The sequence below is a fragment of the Scatophagus argus genome, chromosome 16, assembly GCF_020382885.2.
Source record: "Scatophagus argus isolate fScaArg1 chromosome 16, fScaArg1.pri, whole genome shotgun sequence".
Classification (NCBI taxonomy): Eukaryota; Metazoa; Chordata; class Actinopteri; family Scatophagidae; genus Scatophagus; species Scatophagus argus.
Genome location: NC_058508.1, coordinates 16548555 through 16563809, shown reverse-complemented (window position 1 = coordinate 16563809; position 15255 = coordinate 16548555). Strand labels below are relative to the sequence as shown.

The 15255-nt window shown below is 41.4% G+C and overlaps 1 protein-coding gene across 1 annotated transcript; it reads right to left on the bottom strand.

Annotated features, from left to right (window-relative positions):
- Window positions 1-13357: 13357 nt before the first annotated feature.
- LOC124073895 (heparan sulfate glucosamine 3-O-sulfotransferase 2-like) lies at window positions 13358-14629 on the bottom strand. Its single transcript, XM_046416446.1, has one exon. The coding sequence runs from the start codon at window positions 14103-14105 to the stop codon at window positions 13506-13508; it is 600 nt and encodes a 199-aa protein (XP_046272402.1). The 5' UTR covers window positions 14106-14629; the 3' UTR covers window positions 13358-13505.
- Between the last annotated feature and the right edge of the window lie 626 nt (window positions 14630-15255).

Genomic DNA, 15255 nt, shown 5'->3' with positions numbered 1-15255 from the left:
ACAAGTAGGCTCAGCAGCACACATCTTGTCTTCTAAGGGTTGGAAACAGGAAATGAGTGTCAACGATTGATTGTGGAGGTAACTAGTACAATCTGACAATGGACAACAATGGAGCTACCTGCACCTTCCAGCCTGCAACAAGGAGAGTAGCCTAACAGGCTATGCAAATCCTTGTCAGGTATAGATCCAGTTTGAAACAGTCACACAAAAGGTAGATCTAATTCTACACTGCCAGCAGTATAGACAAAGTTGTAATGCTAACATGTAATCTCCTCCCAGGCAAACAAGCTCTGCTGCATCTGCCTCTTTGTCCTTTTGTAAACAAGGGTGATTACAATCAAATTATACATTTATCTTACATGCAGACTGAAGACTCGGGTATTACGGGCACGAGAGAACACATCTGCTTCCAGCAGCATGTGTAGGTAAAGAATTTCTGAATCAAATACTGCTGGACTGCTGTTGGTAGCAAATAAATCTGTTAGCATTAGTTTATAAAAATAGTATCATTGTTTAATATGATATGAGTGTAAGAGTGCGATATTATAATTGAAGTTGCAGTTTTGCAGGTTTTGTTTATTGCTGTATGTAAGCATGGTTTGTGAATAGCTTTATAATGAAAGAATGGACAGAGTCTTTGAACAGCCTGCTAAATTCTCCCCATTAGCCCTGGGGCAGCACTAATGCTGTATTATGGGTACTATTTCAACTAAGTGTTACAATTTTTTCTCTTTGTTTCTATCATAATTCATTGCTGATTTTGTGTGGTTACTCAGTGAATTATGGACTGAAGACAATGTATCAGTCATATCAAAGGCCCCACAAGTAAAGAGCTGGATTCATGGTTGAGAGCAGGTAACAACCTTGTTAGAAAGGCAGAGCACGTCAACTCTCTCCTAAATCTCTAACGCCAATAATCCAAATTATCCAGGGAAAACAATCACCTCCTGATACAGCCATTAGCAATTAGCATAATCCCTAAAAGCGTCCTTTTGAATTTCATTTGCTCAGTCCAAGTCTCAGTGGAGTTTGGCATATGCCACAGCTTGTGTTAATGACTTCTAACATACCAAACACACTGAGAGTGTTGGTGACAGAGATGTCATCAGTACTATGTATTCCATCCAAAAGATGTGAAACCGGGATTTTACTGATTGAAAATGTTCCCCTTCAAAAAGTGCCACTCAATCCAGCACAGTAGCATCTTTACTGTATGTGTGTTGCATGCAGTTTACTCATCTAATACTCAGCTCATACATTGTTTCACACTGTGCTCAAATTATTCCAACGGAACACCCCATGGTGATCTGAGGGAAAGAAAGAGCATGAATAAGTAAACAACATAAAGCGATGAGAAACTTCAAAGGCGATGGGACAATCACAGCAAACAAGATCCTGGAAGCCAATGAATGTGTTTGTCTTTGTTTGTGACAGTGACTCAGGGGTGTAAACAGAGGAATTAGCTCGCACCTCCAGAGTCTCAACACATCACACAGCCATAATTGAATTAAGTCTGTCAGGTTGTTGCATGAACTGGAGATGCAGCGAAGAACATGAGTTGCATTTGGCTCCAAAGATCACCACAACAAATAGTCATAACTTTTCTAATCATCAAATCTTTGAAAAAAAATAAAAGTGAAAGAAACATAAAGAGATTCGTGAAAAAATAGCTGAGATTGCATTTGTGTTTGGCAGCCAATGCTGTGCATGCTAATTTCTGTCCTTTCACAAGTGATCAAGGTTTTCTTGATGGGAAAAAAAGCCATACACTACAAATTTCTGCATAATTCTACTGTGCAATGGTTATATGATAATGCTGCCCATACTGCTGGGAAAAGCCAACATTTTCATTCATCCCGTCCCTCGGCATAACACGCAACAGAGGCACCTATCAGCTCATGGACACACATTTGAAACACACTCCCAGCAGTCCTCATATCTTGGCTTCATGACCATTCCTGTCAGGGTTTTCCCTTTGACTGAACAAATGCATCAGCTTGTGTCATGAGACCACATTCCTCGCAGCCAATAAGGAGCATGAGCGGCGCAAGTGCTCCGGGAGATGTGGAAGGAAAATTGGAATCTTGACAAGTATGATTGACATGCGTATTTGTCCCAAGGTAGTCTTATTTGCAGAGATTTAAAGACGCCTGTAAACCATCATCCTGCAAAACAGAATCATTGTTTCTTCAGACTAGAAGCACATCATGGCAATTCTGTTGCATGCAAATAATCTTTTGGGAGAGACAAATCCCTTTGAGCATAAAATGACTTCAGCTTATACTTTATTTTGAGTCCAAAATAAATAATTTAACACATGAGGCTATGTCTTTCATTTTCAGACAATCTGTCCATGTTGTGGAACAAAAACACAAGCCTAAGTCCTTCCTTCCACCCAGCAACAACGCAGGAGAAGGCTGCTCTGAATTTTTTCTGCATCTTTTGATGGACACAAAAATAAAGTGGATATGAGCCTTGACGGTGAACCATAACCCACGGCCACTTCATGGCAATGGAAGGGGGGGAAAAAAAGGCCGAATTAAATTCTAACCATAAGTAAAATAGACTTCCACTTGAAAGCATCGGAGTGTAGTTAGAGCAAGGCAAGAGAAAGAGATGAATGTGTGTGTGTGAGAGAGGAAGAGTGCACATGAATTCTGAACAGGACCAGAGGCAGGATGAAATTGGCTATACCCATTAACTGCTCAAGAGGGGTTTTTTTTCTCCATATGCAAAAAGGATGGAGCGGTATTACTTCTTTCATAATTCCCATGTTACAATAGAGATCGCTAGAACAAGATCAAACCAATCTGTAATCCTGGAATGAAATGGAAAAAAAATGTGCTTCTATTTAGCCAAAATAAAACACCACTTACAAGGAAAAGCTCTAGAAAGGTGCTCTGTACAGTATGTGTTGATTTCTGGTGCAGAACATATGAAATCAGGAGAATGTAATGTAATGGTTGTAGCCTACTAATTAGCTGTGCTGAAGCTGAAGTTTTGTGGTTGTGCTTGTTCAATTTCAAATCTAGAGTGTATAAGGAAAATTAATTATTGAGATTTCAATAATTCAAAATCAGATGACGTTGATAAACGTCTGTGATCTGTAGACAATAGTGTTTACCCGGCAAGGTGCTTCAAGTGCAACCTTGTCTCCAAATTACACTAACACTACTCATTTACAACAGAAAATATGTTTATTGAATCTTGAATAACATTATATTTACATTAGATATTGAAACAGTAAGCACTGAATTAAAACACAAGACAAGGCGTGTTTTGTAAGACACAATTATCTCTAGTCATTTCCATTTCCTTAGGCCTAAGCCTTTCTCTAACTTTAAAGGAACAGTTTGATAATTGGAAATACACTTATATATAGTCTTTCTGCAGGTTCGATGAGATGATCAATACCGCTCCTGTGTTTGCACGGTAACCACGGAGACGGCTAGGTATCTAAGTTCAGTGTTGGACACGTTACTTGGAAAGAATAATGAGCTAAGCTATCAGTTACCCTATGATAAATAAAGCTTCATTATTTTTTGTAATATTCTGAACCAACTTCATTCTGTTATCTCAGTGATCAATAAAACTGTCAGTCAAACAGATGGGCAGGCAAAAAAATGTTAAGTTCAGTTTATTATTAAACAATAAGCTGCCCTCTCTGCCCTGACTGCTCCAAAACTAATTTGAGAAGAAGATCCTCCACATAATATCTAATAATAACATAATAACAAGATGTGTGTGTGTGTGTGTGTGTGTGTGTGTGTGTGTGCATTAGTGCTTGTGCTCCTATGTGTGTGTATACACGCAGACTTGCCCACTTGAAGGACAGACTTTGAGTTAACTCAAAATTATAACTCAGCTCAAACCACAGCATGAAAAACCTGACTGAAACCAGGATGATACAACAGTGAGCAGCGTGAGCGTAAAGACTTTACAGACGTGTTGCTTTCCTGACACTGACCAGAGGTTGAGTGGCGTTAAATAAAGTTAACAGAATATATTTTTAAATGATTGTAAACGCTAAAAACATTATAATGAAAAGATGAATCCTCTCAAGGTTTCTGGTGGATGACTATCCTCGAGCGCCAACATGTCGTAACACCTATAGAACGGATTTCTGCTGAATAAATAAACACATAACATGCAGCACATGTCATTAATGATTCATATAACTTGATACAAGCATGCATACATTTTTTCCACACAAGGCCACTGACAATGTAATGAGAATTTTAACAAGTCTAAAATGTGGATGTGCAGATTTTAGTTTTTAGAGATTGCGTCGGCACTTGCAGGTACACTTGACAATCAGCTGCAGGTCTGATCATCACCAAAGAGAGCCTTTTCAATGAGGAGTCACTTCTTACCCATGGAGAAGGTGACTTCATCATAATATTGATTGTACAGCAGGCTGCTGTTCAATACATTGATTTATAAAGTAGTGTGTGTGAGGTAAAGTCGAAGAAAAATCTGCCCTTTCTAGCTGTAGGATATAATGAGTAATTGTCTTGTGCTATGCTGCATCTAAAGAGATCCTCGTACAAGAAATAAACATGATTGCTCCTGTGGTAACTGGAGCCTCAGAGCTCTGTGATGCTTGGGGGTTTAATCAAGTGGAAAGAGGGTGGGCAATGAGAAAGACTGTAGTGAAGCAGTCCACTCTCTTGACAGCGCAGGGGTATGCTGCTAATTAAAAAGTTTAATTCCACAACTGCAGCACTGGCATCAGAGCACTCAGAGGTGCGTCCTTGTGAGTCTTGGCTCTGTCTTATCAGGCGTAGGCAGATTCTGCCATGTTGGGGAAGGCGCAGGACAGGGAGGCACTGCAGCAGCACACAGGCCCAGCTGGAGGGGATGGCATCCTGCCTGCTTGGGGATATTGGCCCACCTTGCTCTTTCCCATCTCCCCAATGAGTAGCCCAGTCAGGTGGTAAGAGTCAGGGGCTAAGCTGCCCATGGAGCAGCTGAGAGAGAGAAAGCAGGGCTAAACAAGGGATAAACGCTGGATTTAGACTTTCTATTGCTGGGTTCGGCAGTGAATCCATGTCTCCATTACACACCTCCTGTCACCGGGTCCTGCCTTAGGACCGAAGGCTTCCAGGTAGACTAAAGCCTGTGCCGCAGTACACACTGTTCCTTCAAAGTCCCACACAGGCTGAATCAGATGTGATACACTGACAATGCCTTCATGAACAGAATAAAAAAATACGAGAATTCTTCACAATTCAGTGCGAAGAAAAGAATCTGTTTCTTTGATAAGGTGATGAGTGAACACACTCTACTATATGACCTTGATTGAGCTAAAAGTTTCGATAGCTGCGTCCATTCTATTGATTAGAGTACATTACAAGTCACAGAAAGAGAAAGGTTCTTGGTAATGGCAAGGCTCATAGTGTGGCATCCTTTTACAAGGATGCACATTATGGAGGATAAAGAAAAAGATGGCTGAAAAAAGTCCGCAACAAAAGTAAAATAGTTTGCGAGTAGGCTGAAATAAGAAGAAAAAAAAAAAGCAATGTCTGCTGGGACTAATCACCATGGAGCTGGAAGCTACCACTGACTTGTTTCACCGCTCTAAAGATTTATAGGCACTTCCTCTCAACTTTTATTGCATGAGGGGGGTTAAAGTGTCATTTTAATAACACAGAGATATGAGAGCTTGCAACCCTCAGTGAAATTTTGGTTCTGGTTCACAGTTGGCTGATTTATTTCACTGTGTGTACTTCCCAGAGGAGACAAAGGATTCACACATGCAGACGTTGTTTTTCTCACATGTTGATCAAAGATATTTTAGATAACTAACATAATCTGCTGAGATTAACTTTTACTGCAGTTTGCACATCTCTTTTCATTCATTGACATTGGTGAATCAGGTTCAGGAGGACTTTGTGCAGGGAGAAAGTCATGAAACTCCTTTAAACTGAAGCCGTTTCGATTACGACCTGCTGTTCCTTCGTCTTTTTCTCTCCTTAAAGAATGCTATTAATTTAGCGCTGCCAAGTTCCGACTGTGGGGCTGTGATTTTGATAGACGATGTATTCACCTCATAAACAGGTGATCTTGGCAATAAATCCTTTAACACTGGGTCAAATCCACAGAATCTGTGCCGAAACCGGCGGTGTTACAGGAGGTGGCAGCTGTGCCGTGCTCGAAGTTGGCTGACAGAGATAAGTTATTCAGGATGGCTACTTGTGCTTTCATGTGCAGGATCTACCCACCTGAGTGGAGTTAAATAAAGTTAACAGAATATACACTGCTCAAGAAAATAAAGGGAACACTAAAATAACACATCTTAGATCTGAATGAATGAAATATTCTTATTAAATACTTTGTTCTTTACATAGTTGAATGTGCTGACAACAAAATCACGCAAAAATTATCAATATAAATCAAATTTATTAACCCATGGAGGTCTGGATTTGGAGTCATACTCAAAATTAAAGTGGAAAAACACAAGTCAAAATGACGCTCAGTAGTGTGTGTGGCCTCCACGTGCCTGTATGACCTCCCTACAACGCCTGGGCATGCTCCTGATGAGGTGGCGGATAGTCTCCAGAGGGATCTCCTCCCAGACCTGGACTAAAGCATCCACCAACTCCTGGACAGTCTGTGGTGCAACGTGGCGTTGGTGAATGGAGCGAGACATGATGTCCCAGATGTGCTCAATTTGATTCAGGTCTGGGGAACGGGCGGGACAGTCCATAGCATCAATACCTTCATCTTGCAGGAACTGCTGACACACTCCAGCCACATGAGGTCAAGCATAGTCTTGCATTAGGAGGAACCCAGGGCCAACCACATCAGCATATGGTCTCACAAGGGGTCTGAGGATCGTATCTCAGTACCTAATGGCAGTCAGGCTACCTCTGGCGATCACATGGAGGGCTGTGTGACCCCCCTAAGAAATGTCTGTCACTGTGTGAACCTGTTTTCATCTGTGAAAAGAACAGGGCGCCAGTGGCGAATTTGCCAATCTTTGTGTTCTCTGCCAAACGTCCTACACGGTGTTGGGCTGTAAGCACCCTGGTTTCTGACCGTTTGAGCAGACACATGCACATTTGTGGCCTGCTGGAGGTCATTTTGCAGGGCTCTAGCAGTGCTCCTCCTGTTCCTCCTTGCACAAAGGCGGAGGTAGCGGTCCTGCTGCTGGGTTGTTGCCCTCCTACGGCCTCCTCCACATCTCCTGATGTACTGGCCCGTCTCCTGGTAGCGCCTCCATGCTCTGGACACTACGGTGACAGACACAACAAACCTTCTTGCTACAGATCGCATTGATGTGCCATCCTTGATGAGTTGCACTACCTGAGCCACTTGTGTGGGTTGTAGACTCCGTCTCATGCTACCACTAGAGTGAAAGCACCGCCAGCATTCAAAAGTGACCAAAACATCAGCCAGAAACCATAGGAACTGACAAGTGGTCTGTGGTCACCACCTGCAGAACCACTCATTTATTGGTTGTGTCTTGCTAATTGCCTATAATTTCCACCTGTTGTGTATTCCATTTGCACAACAGCATGTGAAACTGACTGTCAATCAATGTTGCTTCCTAAGTGGACAGTTTGATTTCACAGAAGTGTGATTGACTTGGAGTTACATTGTGTTGTTTAAGTGTTCCCTTTATTTTTTTGAGCGGTGTATTTTAAAATTATTGCAAACGCTAAAAACATTATAATGAAAAGATGAATCCTCTCAGGGTTTCTGGTGGATGACTATCCTCGAGCGCCAACATGTCGTAACACCTATAGAACGGATTTCTGCTGAATAAATAACCACATAACATGCAGCACATGTCATTAATGATTCATACAACTTGAACTGCATAACTTCCACACAAGGCCACTGACAATGTAATGAGAATTATAACAAGTCTAAAATGTGGTTTTGGCACAGAATCTGTGCCGAAACCGGTGGTGTTACAGGAGGTGGCAGCTGTGCTGTGCTGGAAGTTGGCTGACAGAGATAAGTTATTCAGGACGGCTACTTGTGCTTTCATGCGCAGGATCTACCCTCCTGTTAGGTGAGAGACAAAAGTTTCTTCATACCTAACGTGTATTGTCTTTTCTTAGAGTATATACTCCTTGTGGCAGCTATTTGATGAAGAACCGCATATAAATCGATTTTATACCCTGTTAAGTCTTATACTGGAGAAACTTTATGAGAGAAGTATAATTTATGGCTTTTGGCCAATTATTGCGGAACTGGACGTGAGGGTAAAACTATAAACAGGCCTGTTCATACACTCAGATTAAATGATTGGACGACTCATTTTAGAGGATGTAAAAAGCAGAAAGGCTGATTAAAGCACAAATATGTGCACTTACTCCCACATTTTATGTGGAGTAGATGTTAAGGGTGTGTATCCAACCCCCTCCGATGATTCAGTATGTATTTGGCTCCATGGTCGACAATCTGATACAACACAGTCAAACTTCATCGTAATTCAAAGCTGATTCAACAAGATTCTACCCTGGTCATTTTGCCACCTTCTTAGATCAGTGACAAAGTCAACAGGGCCACCGTTATTATTGTACATTTTTACACAACACGATTCTTTAGTCGAGATTTCTGACAGTATTGTGCTACATGGTGAAATCTGACTTTGTCCTATGTGGGATCATTGTCAGGTAGTGGATGTCTCAAAGTAGGCAGTGCATGTTACAAGCCATGTTGGTGGGTTGCACACACACACACGCACACACACACACACACACACACACACACACACAGCTACACCAGAGGCACAAGGACACAGGCAGAGTTACTTGAAAATTTGAGATCTGTGTTTCACCAGACATATTGATTTTTTGATGAATTTCACACATAATTTCAGATCTGTGGCTCTTTGTCGATGTAGCTGCATCTCTGACCCTTGTATCGATTTTCCCACAATTATCAGTTCACCTGACAAAGCCTAAAGTTAGCAACACATATGGTATGAAAGGCACTTTTCATTATCTAAAATCACAGCTTTTGCTGATAAATTACAGAGATGTGTGAGGACACATTCATGCTTTAACAATTTAAAATTACTCAAACTCGCATTTATTACATAATTCCATCATTATAAGGCACATCTCTCAAAACAATCGTCTCATACCACGTTCTTTCAGCACGAAAGAAAGCAATTCTTACTCCTCGTGAAAAGACTGATAGAAGTGCTCACACTTTGCTGAGTGTCCAGTTCACACATGAATGCAGAGCTCTATTCCATTGAGTCTCAGTCAATGAGAGACATGCCTTCCTGCCTTCTGCTGTATTATTTGATCTGTCCACACACATTTTTCAGCTAAAATTAATCTAAAAATGACAATCTGACACTTTTCAAAATGGTGTTAGATTTAACAGCATAGGCTGATGACCGCCACTGTTAATCTGCAAGTTAACTCAAATATGAAAGAGACTCAAAAGTGTATATTTTCCTATTTAGGAATTTAATATTTAACCATTTTTAAATTAGAAAAATAACCGCCCGTCAGTAAGGTTCCACTGTAATTGATCGTGTCATATTTTTCTACCTCAGACACCCGTTCAACATTGTTATAATTACTGTTAGTTCTTTCCAAATTCTTGAGTTGGCAGTTGCTCATTTTAAACCCTATTTGTTAGCACTAACGTAAAGCTATTTGCTGGCCATTTTTGCAAAAATACCAAGCAGTCAACCTCACTAATAAGCCCTCATTAGCCCAATCCTCAACTAGAGTGAATTCCTGCTGAGAATACTCACCCACAGCACATAAATCTTAATGTATGATCGATAATCAATGACGTTCTTGAGCCCAATTTATGAGGCACATTACCTGCTGGCACTGAGCTGGAGTAACATTGGCTGTATTGGTCATCATGCATCAAACCTTTCCTATTCCAGGTTGAGACGTGCTCAAGAGAACAGATAAGTTAAACCCTTGCGGTGGTGGCTCATCCTCTTTTACTCAGAAGTAGAGGCAACATTAGAAGCGCCAATTGGCTGTTGAAAGTCCTCTGTGTGCGGTAATGATGGCACTACATTGCTAATTGCTTGTTCAAGCGAGCCCAAAACACATTGGAGAAACTGTCCAAGAGTGCTAAAAACATGAAGCACCAACCACCAATCTGGGCCTGTCCGTTAAGGTTCACACCAGATAGATCCAGCAGTGAAATACTCCAAGAAATACTTTACAGACTGAATGAAAACTTTCATGAAGCCCCATATACAAAGTACTGCAAAAAAAGAAAGAAAAACAACAGGTTCATTGTTCTCCTTCTACATCCTCCTCCTCAGGCATGGAAAAGCTGCTTAGTATTTTAATTATTGATAGGTTGTGATACCTTTACTCATTTTGCTAAAATCCTCCAGCAGCTAACATGGCAGTGATGGGTCAGCATCAAGTATAACAACATAAGCACAGCTGATGCACAGGTGTATGCATAACAACATACACCAGAAAACTTTCTCTAACTACAGATAACATTCTGAATTAAACACATGACATGATTTTTATGAAGGCGTCTGTCCATGTTGACAGTATTTTTTAATGTAATTTTAATTCCTTTGCACTTCCTTTATATGAAGTTCATGTTATCTTACTTTCATAAGCTGCAGATGACAAAAATATGTGATTCTGTCTGCAAACAAAATCGATGGCCAATTACCATTTTATCTACTTTTATTTGTTTATAGCAAATGAGTCTATTAGTCCTCTACATAACAAATATACAAACAACCTTTACACATTATAAATTGACAAGTTGCTGCCTGTATTTACTTCAGCAGGCAAACACAGTGACTGTGGAGTGGGAGGGGGCGTCCGTCACTGCCCACATAAAAGAACCTGCATTTCCTTTTTTCCCACCACTGGCACTGCTGCTTGACAATTTCAAACATTTGCCAGGATAATGATAACATCCTTGGTGGAGCTGTTTCTTTCTGATAGTTTGACTTTAGTCATAGTGAAGTGACAACAACAAGCACTTACTGTACAACTCCTGGACAGAAGTGCGTTTTTATAAATGAGGTTTCTAAAGACTAAAGGTGGCAACTTAAAGTTCAAGTGGCGCAAGCACGTGTTTACGGTTCGTAATGTAACTTCTAAGTCTGTTCATCATTTTACAGTATTATTCAAGTGGACTAACCCCAGTATATTCTCACTTCATAGCGTATTCTTTAGATCAGTGCACAAAACTTTCCTTCATCCTGTTGTCTCTCCTCCGGAGAATCACAGAAAAAGAAAACACTCACAAACAGCAATAACCAAACACACCACCTCAGTTCACTGCACCCAAATGTGTGTAGGATAAACTGTACCATCAGTCAATGCAAGCTTCTAGTCCAACAACGCACAGACATCATGGGATTCACTGTCTCGAGAACAGCCTGAATGAGCATTTGAACACATGTAACCACCGACAAGATGCTTTTGAGTTACATCGCATCCATCAACATGTGGAGCAGGTGTTACTGAGACAGGCCCAAATTTATGAATCGCATTTTATGAGATTACTGGTCTCGTTCAACTACACTGATGTCAAATGGCGGCAAACATCTGTAACTGATCATAATTTCACTTCCATTAAGTGCACATTAGCCAGAGCATCACAGACAGACGAGAGGTGCAGTATAATGCATCGTTTAGAAACAAACAAACAAAAGTGGTATGGATGAATTTTTGATTGAAATAGTGGCTCAGCTCATGATTATTTTTATCCATTTGACTATTAACTTTTCACTCATTGCTGCAGAATGTGGCTTGTGTGCCTACTGGCTTCCTGAACGTACTATTCTGAGGTGAATGCCCCACACAGGATGGTGACAGATATAAAATTAGAGTTTCTTTAGGGATTTTTGGGTGCTTGGGGGTGCTAAAACACGAGCACACTTATTATTATTTATGTAAGCATGTCATCCTCCTGTCTAATGAGCCTTACACCAAGAGGATAATGAAACAGCTTGCATTAACACAGGCTAAATGAGCAACCGAGAGCTCCCATGTCTATGCAGCAAGATGAAAGCAGATGCTCCGCAACCCAAACACCGGCATAACAGACCCGAGTTCCTACAGAGAAACAGACGGGACTTTGAGTCAGTGTCATTCTCATCAGCTCATTGACTCCATTTGAAAATCTTGAAGTCCCTTGGTCAAACAACATTATGACAGAGCAACGCCTAACGCCTAACCGAGCCGAGCTGACCATGAATGAAGCCCCAAATTGATTTCTTTTCCTCTCATAAATGCAGCAATGATAAACCTGGTCTCAAAGCGAATGTCAACCATCACACACATCACCGACCTGGCAATTCACACATCTTTGAGAACCAGCTGCAATGCACAAACAAAAGCTGCTTCAGTAAACACAACGCTTACAGCACATGTTTGATTATGTGCAATTTAAGTGAAGAGGTTCAATTGAAGGGTTCAGTGTACTGCTGAGCGGAAGGAGAGACTTTAAGATCAAATCGGAGGAAACACCAGAGGAAAAGACTTCCCTCATTCTCCTTAAAATACTTACAAACAGATGTGAGATGTAGGTCATACATATGACAAAAAATATACTCTTATATAAAACTCTTTTTCTCTTTTCACATTTGGGAGCATGACAGTTTGTCTTGGTCATCGTCAAAAGCAAAAGCAGTGAGAAATAGCCCCTTGTTGAATTATTCAGTATGAGCGTCGCGTGATAATTCTCTCAGCCTGACGCACACAATGCCGCAATCAAAATACTTTGCCAACTTAACAATTAAAGTTAAATGTGAATTTCGTGTCGATGGAAAATAAAATCCAAGGAACACACACACACACACACACACACTACAGTGACTGTGTCCGTGTGTGCAAACATTGTTTAAACTTCAGCTAACTTTGTGACAGATGGTCATTCAGTTTATGACAGACAGCACTGTGGTACAGTGTAACTGCCTTTACTGAAAAGAGCTGGATCTTCAAATGGAGTTTGGTATGTAATAATACAAAGTGTACAGACTCTGGCAGCAGGAAAACATAACACTCACTCCAATCAATTACTGTTAAAGTCTGTTAAAAGATCTTTTTCAAAGTCCAAAGCTGCTGTTTAACATTTTTGAATGACTTTTCCTGCTATTCCAGACAGCCATTTCATTTACATTCATTACATATTCATTCCAAACAATAATAAAAAAAAAATCAAGGTGCAGAGACTTGAAACTTGCTGGTGTGTGATAATCCATCACACATAATGCAATCCACCCAAAAAGGATTGAGTTTATTTTTATCATAATCCAAAATGATCCTATCGTAATACAGTGCAGCAGCCTGAAAAGTTTTCATTAACACGCAACAAAACAGTCTGACAAACATGTAGGCAGAAATGAGTTTCTCTTTGACTGAATCTCAATCTGCTTTTAAGCCTCTCGCAAATTGAAATGTTCTTACCTCCCACATATGAATAACATTTGCATTCGGGGAATAGTAAACGGCAGTCTGAAGTATGATTAGTAATAAATTAGGCTAAAACAAAATACTGGCGCCAGATCAGACTGAAAGGGCAACTCACCGGTACCAATCCAGCCCCTTCTCGTAGTTCCTGTCAAAGAAATGTGGCTCGTTTCCAACGGCTCTGACGTCCGGGTGCACCCTGAGAGCCTCCAGCAGGGCTCTGGTCCCCCCTTTCTTCACACCGATGATGATGGCTTGGGGAAGTTTCTTCTCTCCATAATCCATGGTGCAGTTCACCCTGAGTTCGCTGTCCGTGGTGCTGAATTCCTGGTGCTCCCTCTCCAGCGCGGTGGTGTGATACGCCGCCGCCGATTTAGTTGGAGACGCCTGGGTCCTAATCCACTCCACCGTCCTTTTCTCGGCCTCAGCATGATCCCTCACGGTGGACACCTCGGTGGTTCTCACGGACTCGGTGAATTCGGTGAAGCCCTGGGAAGCAGAGTAAAGTTTCTCCCTCAATGTCACAAAAGTTGTCTCCTCCGTCACCAGCCTCCCTTGATACGCGTAGTTCTCTTGCAGAGGGAACTGCAGCGAGTTGTAGCAGCTCATCAAGCTATAGAACAAGTAGGTGACAGAGAGGGAGAGGGTGAACATGAATAAGATTTTCCGGGGCACTTTAGAGGTGAAAACCGAAGTGCTGGACCAAAATGCCATCTCTGATAGCAGTGATCCTCTCAAAGAAGTGGCCAGACATGTTTCCACCCCGAGTCTTGCATGGACAAAATCAACAGCAATAATCAGTCACTATATCAGCGTTGCTCCAGCTAAAAAAGCGTGAAGCTGGACCAAATCAACCTTATCCAAGCAAATCGCATATTTATAAGGATGGTTGGGAAATAGATCGTTAAAATTCCGGAAGAATATCGCGTCCCCTTTCTTGAGTATCGATTTCTTATTCCAAGGCTGACAGACAATGTCACAATTTATTGGACTGAACTTGCAGATTTGAGAGGCTGGAGGTCTGGCGTCCTTCCAAATGAGCAGCCTGGCTTGAACTGGACAGAGTATGATGAAGGAAATCCTGGCATTTTATTAAGAAAACGGAGGGGGGGAAGAGAGAGAGAGACAGAGAGAGAAAAGAAAACGAACAGCAGAGTGTTTAAAGTGGGCTTCTTGTCATCAGCCCGGAGTCCAGTCCAGTCTGCCATACAAGAGTGATTTCTCATCCATCCAGGCAACCTACAAATCCAATGAATCTTTCCAATGAGAGGCGAATGGGCGCAAAAATCCTTCGCTTCTTTCTCTTATTTACTTTTGTAGTAGAAAGTGGGCCGCCTAAGCACAAAGGCATCCACTCTTCCTACTGACTACCCAGCTGCTGCTCGCCGTCCTTGCGCCTTCTCACATTGGTAGGATCCTCCGACGTGCGCATCGGCTGGGTGAGCTCATCTGAAGTGAAGCACCGTGGAGCCACACAGCACAACTAGTGTGTACACCCACTTTTTTTTCCCTTCTATCCGCGCACAAGTAGGGATCTAAGCGTCAGATTTCCTCATCTGAAACGGCCGTGTGTGGAAAGCTGCCTCACCGCCTTCCTGTGACCACTTGCGCAGAAATGAATTGCAGCGCCGGAATATGTGAGATCTTATTACACTGTGAATTGTTTCATACTGAAAAAAAAAAGTTCACTATAAAACTCCATCTCCGAAAGATTATTTTTGATAGAGATTACATTTTACAGAAAGCTCATGTCTGCACCCTGCTGGTTTTCTGTGGACCAGTGCATAAATTAATTTACAAAAAAAAAGTCAGTCAAGTTTATCCTGATAAATATAAGAGTAGGATGTATGCATCACAGTGGGTA